Below are 7,500 nucleotides of genomic sequence, written 5' to 3'. Positions count from 1 at the left end.
AGACGGTGGAACAGGAGCTGCTGTTTGTGGGAACGGAGAATGGGAAACTGCTGGCCATGAGGGACATCATTAAGAAGGTAGGTCCGCCAGGGACAGGTCTGAAGACCAGGGACAGGTCTGAAGACCAGGGACAGGTCTGAAGGCTTCAGGAAGGGCAGAGTTATCGTTCAGCGTCAACTTAGAGTTATCGTTCAGCGTCAACTTGTAGAACTAAGGATGGAAATTGGACAGAGATAATTTGCTCTGTGCTGTCCGAGGAGGCATATTGACTTGGCATGGGCGTACTGATATATTATCTCAGGTTACTTTCTCTGCCTCCTTCATCCCTCCCTTCTTCCTGCTCTCTCTCTCTCTCTCTCTCTCTCTCCCTCCTTCTATCCCTCTCTCTCTCTCTCCCTCTCTCTCTCTCTCTCTCTCTCTCTCTCTCTCTCTCTCCCTCTCTCTCTCCATCAGGGGTTCCTTCCTCCCATGCTGGTGTTTGTGCAGTCGAAAGAGCGAGCACGGGAGCTCTTCCACGAGCTGGTGTACGAGGGCATCAATGTCGACGTCATACATGCAGACCGCACACAACAACAGGTACACACACACACACACACACACTGTTCATGGTTGGTCTATTCACAATTTCTAGAATGTGATCTCTCTCTCCAGAGGGATAATGTGGTCAGTAGTTTCCGCTCGGGGAAGATCTGGGTGTTGATCTGTACAGCTCTGCTGGCCCGAGGGATCGACTTCAAAGGAGTCAACTTGGTGCTCAACTACGACTTCCCTACCAGCGCTGTGGAATACATCCACCGCATCGGTTAGTCCCTCTGTCCTACCTAAACAGCACTTGTGGCACACTTTGAAATTGTTATTTTAAACCCATTTCATCGCTTATGTTGATGATGTCAATGTCTGATCACTACGCCTCTCTCTCTCTTCCCTGCTGCTCTTCATTGTTTTTTTCTCCCTCTCTCTCTCTCTCTGCCTCTCAGGGCGTACGGGCAGGGCGGGGCACAGCGGGAGGGCGGTCACGTTCTTCACAGAAGACGACAAACCCCTGCTACGCAGGTACCCAGGGGTTCCATCAGGCCTGCCCCCGACTAAAGATCGTCCTGCTCCACTAGAAGTCCTCATTTCAAGCGACTAGTCGTTCCTTTATTATTATGATGATTATTATTATTATTATTATTCATATAACCTTACCATACACACGGAGCGAGCGGCAGCAAACGCCTCAGCAAAGCAATAGATTCATTCTCAATGTGTCGGCATTCGGCAACACAGCAAGGAGACTGAACAACATTTGATTACAGGCTATGGGATTTTGAGGGGATTGCGCAATAAACCTACGCTAGGATTTTGATTGGTGATTGAGGGGTTTGTTGACGGGGTTTTTTTTCTTTCTGCGACTAATGAAAACCTGCTCGACTAGGACTCTTCTCGTCCGCTAACGTTAAGTGGACTATTGGGGGGGCCGCCCTAGTTTCTGTTCACTCACGGCCTGCTGGGAGCTGCCATACCATCAACTCCTCTTCTGTGTTTATTTGTTCTTTCCCTCTCTCTCTCCGTCCTCCTCTGCAGCGTCGCCAGCGTGATCAAGCAGGCGGGCTGTCCTGTACCTGACTACATGGTGGGCTTCAAGAAAATGCATAGGTGAGCTTTCAGATGAAATTACTTCTTTTAAATCTATATCAAAAAGTAATAAGTAAGGTGTAATACAGGGCTTATTCAATAAGTTGACACATTGTCTGTAATGGGGTTGCCAATTTCAAGGAATTTCATTAATCGATAACTGTTAACCTTAACAAACGATAGTCGATTAATTGATAAGAACGTCCCACGCTGGACTGCGCTTTGCTCGCTTCATTTTTTTGTCGTCTTCCTCTGTGTCGTTGAAATTTCCCGGCATCCTAATTAGCCTTCACTCCATGGCGTGGCGCCCTCGTGCAAAATCATGATTACATTTCATGCAACTCCCGTTGATAACAAAAGTTCAGTTCCATTAACAAGCAGTTAATCGAGTAACCAAATCTTACTCGAGTAAATTCTTATCGGCAATGAATGGATAGTGGATTAACTGTGAACATCCCTAGTCTGTAATGAGGCTGTTCTGAATGAGTGATTAATCCCGAGGGTGTTTGTGTGCAGCAAGGTGAAGCGCCAGCTGCAGAAGAGACCCCCGAGGAGAAGCACCATCAGCACCACGCCACGCCTCCTCCTGAACAAGGGACAGAAGGGACAGAAGACAAACGGACACAATCACAAGAAGAAACGAGAGGGACAGAAGAATGGAGAAGAAGGAAAGAAGATGGGAGATGGACAGAAGAAAGGAAAGAAAGTACAGAAAGGAGGAAGTGAAAAAGCAGACGGCAAAAAGCAGAGGAAAGGATTGACTCCGCCTGCTGGACCCAAGGAGAAAAGGTAATGTGTCTCAAACACTTGACAACAAGGGGAGTAGCAGTCAGAGGGGGAGACTGGAGACTGAAATGCCCCCGTTCTGAAGGAATGGGCTCATATTATTCATGCTAATATTTTGGGAATGAAACTGACTTCTCTCTCTCTCTCTCAGGAAAAAGGTGAAGAAAGTCGCAGCAGAGACGGGACAAGCTGCGTGAGGACAGACGGACAGTATCCTAGATGACAGGATGGACAGACTGACGTATATGAAGACTGTTCTGTTTGCTATGTTACCACTGTTTTGTTTTCTAATGTACTCCCAGCAATAAAAATAAACTGGTGTAAAAAGTTACATTTATATATCCTTCTATCCACAAACGAATGATATAAATGTCATGGAATCTACAACTAAACTTCACTAAGGCATTTGTATTTTCTATCCCTGGGGGGGATCAATAAAGTCTTCACTTATATTATAGTTGCCACTGAGAAGTATGCCTGAGAAAAAGTTATCTACACTATAGGCTATCTTGTTGGATTTCTTTCATCTTGCTATAGTGAAATAAAAAAAAATATAAATCTTGTTTATTTGTCATATGTACGAGATCCGGTTACCATGTACAGTACTATTAAATATACTTAGCTATACCCAACATAGGCTTGAACCTATCACCCAGAGATTAACGTCTCGTGTTCCACATACTGAGCTAGTTGACTGACAAGAAGAAGCCTAGATACTTCAGGAAACCAGGCCAGATCCAGCCTGGCTGATGTGCGTGGCTGGCTTGTTTCTGTTCAGCACTGGTATAACGGAAGCCAGTCATACCACTAAAATAGCTGTGAATTGAAATGACATGAAACAATGTCTGATAAATTAAGAGGTCTTGTCGCCTGGACACATCAGTTCCAATGCTAATCCAGCACAATAAGAGCGGGATAGCCAGTTAGCTCATGAGCTCATAACAACTAGCAGCAGCTTCCATAACGTTAAAGGACATGGACAACATTTTTGGAAATACGCTTATTTTCCATCTTCCCTGGGGTTAGACAAGCAGTATTCGCATTTTCAACTCTGTGCGTGTAATATGGAGTGGCGAGACCTGGACTGATTAGCCTAGCTTAGCGGCATTCACTGGTACCAGGTTAGGCCGATTAGCCTACTTTACAAATGTCACGAAATAACCCCCCAATACAACTCCAAAACTATAGGCCTCAACTGCCTGTTATTACAGCTCTTTACAACACACTGAACCATATTAACCTGTTATTACAGCTCTTTACAACACACTGAACCATATTAACCTGTTATTACAGCTCTTTACAACACACTGAACCTTATTAACCTGTTATTACAGCTCTTTACAACACACTGAACCATATTTCTAAAGTTATGCTGACTGACACCTTCATGCTCCAAGGTACCCATTAATTCGGGGCATGTTTTAAATTCTGAACATGATTTATTTATAACAGACTATTACATTACACCAGGGATTCTCAACCTTTTGGAAGGCCCACTTCTGATTGTTAAAATTCTGAGGACCTAATTGAAGCAGATCCTGATCCACCCCTTGGTGAATTTTTCAGTTTACTCCATTAACTAGACATTGAAAGAGAAAACAACACTACCTCTGCACTTGTTTTATTAAAGATCACAGGAACATAGTGGTCGATGATCAGCCCAGACAGGAATGAAGGTCACACGGAAAAGACAAAAGACACAACCCATTTATTATCAATTTTGTTACTCGCTGACATGAAAAGTAGACACTACCATTGCTTAAAAATATGTAAACTGTATAAACTTGTGATCGTGATCATGATGCTGAGCCCAGTCGCACAGAAAGGGAAGTTGGAGAACATCTTGCTTCCGTACTTTGACGTATTTCCGCCTGAAACGGGCTGCCAGGGCGGGACATACGTTTAGATGAATTTCATTGGAACGTTATCGAGCGGGCGGGATATTCAACACTTGAGGAGTAGTTGACCTTTTGATTGACAGGGCGGATGTCGTGAGATTATTGGCCTAAAATCTAAGGTACCTGGTGTCGTAATTGCACGTGACCTACCGTTTTCCAGGAAGTAAGAAATTATATACTTTGATATAAGATTACAACAAAAGTAGAATCTTGTAATTTTTTTGTCATACATCGTTGAATAGGTGAACACTATGACCAATTATGTGAACCAAAATGGGACTGAATGCTTTTTTCATTTCTGTAGGACTTTAAGTGAGGGGAGAGCATATTTGTGCTCGTTGCACAAAAGCTTTCCTCAGTATTGTGACAATATTACTACTTTTTAACCCCTTAATAAGCATTATTTGACCTTTCAATTCTCTTCACTTACATAAACAGACAGTGAGTGTGTGGTCTCTGAAATAATAAAGAAATATAATATATAACTAACAGAAATACTTAAAGGACAATGCTCGTTTTTGACAACCTGGACCTTATTTATGACATATTATAAGACGTTTGACTCACCGAGATCACTGGTGTGGTTCGGAGGCATGTAGAAGAAATTTAAAATCCAGTGCGAGCCAGTATATCCATGTAATGGCGGTGATCGGGGCAACGAGAATGCCGCGAAACGGTTGTTTTCATCAATCTGTCTGGATGAATCGCTAGTTGTGCTTACATAGAGCATAACTGTTGTGGTTTTCACATGCCATGATCTTTAGAAACTTCTTTCGAAACTAAATAGCTTCCTCACTTTCTCCAGCACGCATTCGCACAGCGCGCAATCGTTGCTCCAGCACGCTGTGCGCATGCGTGCTGGAGCAAGTGAGGAAGCTATTTCGTGTCTAAAGACGTTTCTAAAGATCATATTACAGAGGCATGGGAAATACCACAACAGGCCTATGCTCTCTATGTAAGCACCGGGAATTCTGCCTGGAGAGAGGGAGTGAGCTGAGAATCCTAGAGACAGCGGTCAAACCCAGACAGAGAAGAACCAGAGAGGCTGAGGAGTTCTAGCAGGTCATGCTGTTCTGTCTGCAGGAGGCATAATTACAGAAGGACTAATATTCCACATGGAGCTGCTTTCTAATCCTCTGTGAGCTGATCTGTTCTGCTATTGTTAATTGCAGGTTTTGAATGTTAACACAAAATAGATAATTAAATTCAGTTTTTAATTTTCTTGCGATGTTGGAATTAAGTGATATGCATAGATACTTTTAACAATAAAAACGTTATTTTTTAGAACAAATATGGTCATATCGAACAAATATATAATATCAATAAGTGGCATGGGTCAAGAATTAACTTACTGTTACTGAATTAACTTACTTCCGTTTGTTAGAATGAACGCTGTTACGGCTCCACCCTCCTCGGCTCTCCCCGGACCGCTGGGGCGCACGGGGCGCACCATGCGTAATGACGCACGCCGGTCAGACCGTGCGTAATGACGCACGCCGGTCAGACCGTGCTCCCACGCCTCCCGTCTCCGGAGTTCCCGCTCCTCTCGAGACTGATCTAGAGACGCCTAGAACAGCAGCGCGCGCTTCGCCGCAGGTGAATACGGTTGTGGCTAATTAGTGAATGAGCTTATGGCTTGGCGCTGCACACCTGACTCCAATCATCATCTACTCATCTCTCTAGAAGAACCTGGTCATCTCGACAATCATCGTCATCAGGGCTTTGCACTTTTTCCACCGCCTCCTGTGTCGTGCGCTTGGGTCCAGTTTCAACCCGGTCTTAAGAGCAGTATGTCTACCTCAGAGATGATTCAGACATATAGCCTACGAGCTCTAAAGGGCCCCGTTTTATCATGTCAATGTCATTTAAATTTTAATTGTAAATAAATAAAATAAATAAGCTTATAAAGAAGGCAGGCTCAGTCATTGTCCTGACACCTGACTCCTTGGAGGCCGTCACTGAATGTTGCATAATAAAACTGGAACAATTCTAGGTATGATGGCCATCCCCTGCATGCAACTGTCTCTACTGTCAAAACATCTAAGAAATAATAATAATAATAATAATAATAATCATCATACCCTTGTGTACAAGTGTTCACTGGTAATAATACTGGATTGGTCAACACGGAGAGGATCGAATGCCTTTCAAGGCTGAAGTTATTGGTGCATCGAGCCCCTGCTATGGCAAGCTTATTGTGATAATTCCGAACCCTGGTCAGGGAGAAAGTGGACTGTCAAGTCAATACAGGGCCTCGGGTGACAAAGGCAAAGGGTCATCAGTGAGAGAAGGGAGGCCGAGGAGGTTAGATCCGGCCTGAACACCTGGGACAGGCCTAGGAGAGGGAGGGGAGCTTACAGCGGTTATAAATCAAGAGACCAGGGAAGAGTCTCTGGGAATCCCATAGGGAGGGAATGGCCAGGGTGCAGGGGCAGGGAGAGAGACGGAGGACAAACAGCGAGGTCATTGGAGGAGGTATTGCGCAATGGCGGATACAAGGTTACAAGGCGGCACGATGTTCCCCCGCATTCTAGAGGAAGATGGTAATAAATATTATAAACAAATCCCTTTAAAGAACTGATGAAGAACCCCAGCTAACTCTGGGAAGGTGATAAGCAGCCTCCATGACCCCCCCCTCCCTCCCACTCTCTAGCCAGGGTCTGGCGCTTATCAGAAGGAAGGGATAGTGTTGGATGAACTGCCTGAAGACAAACAGCTTTCCTGTATGAGGTTGCGATAATAGATGTTAAAAGTAGAAGGTGTAATCAAGACTATTTAGAGTGAATATCATTTATTGGAAATGTAATCACTTAAAGGAGTAGTAAAGGGAAAATGCGTGCCCACCTCCACCACCTGTGGGACACCGAGGGGGAATGCAGGGTGGAGTTCAGCACTGAGGTGGAGTCAGGGGGGGTGCAGGGTGGAGTTCAGCACTGAGGTGGAGTCAGGGGGGTGCAGGGTGGAGTTCAGCACTGAGGTGGAGTCAGGGGGGGTGCAGGGTGGAGTTCAGCACTGAGGTGGAGTCAGGGGGGGTGCAGGGTGGAGTTCAGCACTGAGGTGGAGTCAGGGGGGGTGCAGGGTGGAGTTCAGCACTGAGGTGGAGTCAGGGGGGGTGCAGGGTGGAGTTCAGCACTGAGGTCGAGGTTAGCGCCGGGACGCGTTTATTTCAAGACCGAGATATCAAACAAAGGGGGAAAAA

The 7,500-nt window shown here is 45.1% G+C and overlaps 1 protein-coding gene across 1 annotated transcript in view; it reads left to right on the top strand.

Moving 5' to 3' along the window:
* Window positions 1–2,844, top strand: part of LOC311318368 (putative ATP-dependent RNA helicase DDX52) — a 6,900-nt gene extending 4,056 nt beyond the window's left edge. Inside the window, exons 9-15 of the mRNA XM_084449678.1 lie at window positions 1–77; window positions 454–576; window positions 652–802; window positions 978–1,053; window positions 1,567–1,638; window positions 2,134–2,406; window positions 2,555–2,844. The exon at window positions 1–77 is cut by the window's left edge and continues 14 nt beyond it. Of these exons, the coding sequence (XP_084305804.1) occupies window positions 1–77; window positions 454–576; window positions 652–802; window positions 978–1,053; window positions 1,567–1,638; window positions 2,134–2,406; window positions 2,555–2,600 (818 nt within the window). The 3' untranslated portion in view covers window positions 2,601–2,844. The remainder of the gene's footprint in view (window positions 78–453; window positions 577–651; window positions 803–977; window positions 1,054–1,566; window positions 1,639–2,133; window positions 2,407–2,554) is intronic.
* The last annotated feature ends 4,656 nt before the right edge of the window (window positions 2,845–7,500 follow it).

This window comes from Borostomias antarcticus (genome assembly GCF_949987555.1).
Source record: "Borostomias antarcticus genome assembly, chromosome: 15".
Lineage (NCBI taxonomy): Eukaryota > Metazoa > Chordata > Actinopteri > Stomiiformes > Stomiidae > Borostomias > Borostomias antarcticus.
The sequence above is the reverse complement of the archived record's forward strand: the minus strand, read 5'-3'. Positions and strand labels throughout refer to the sequence as shown.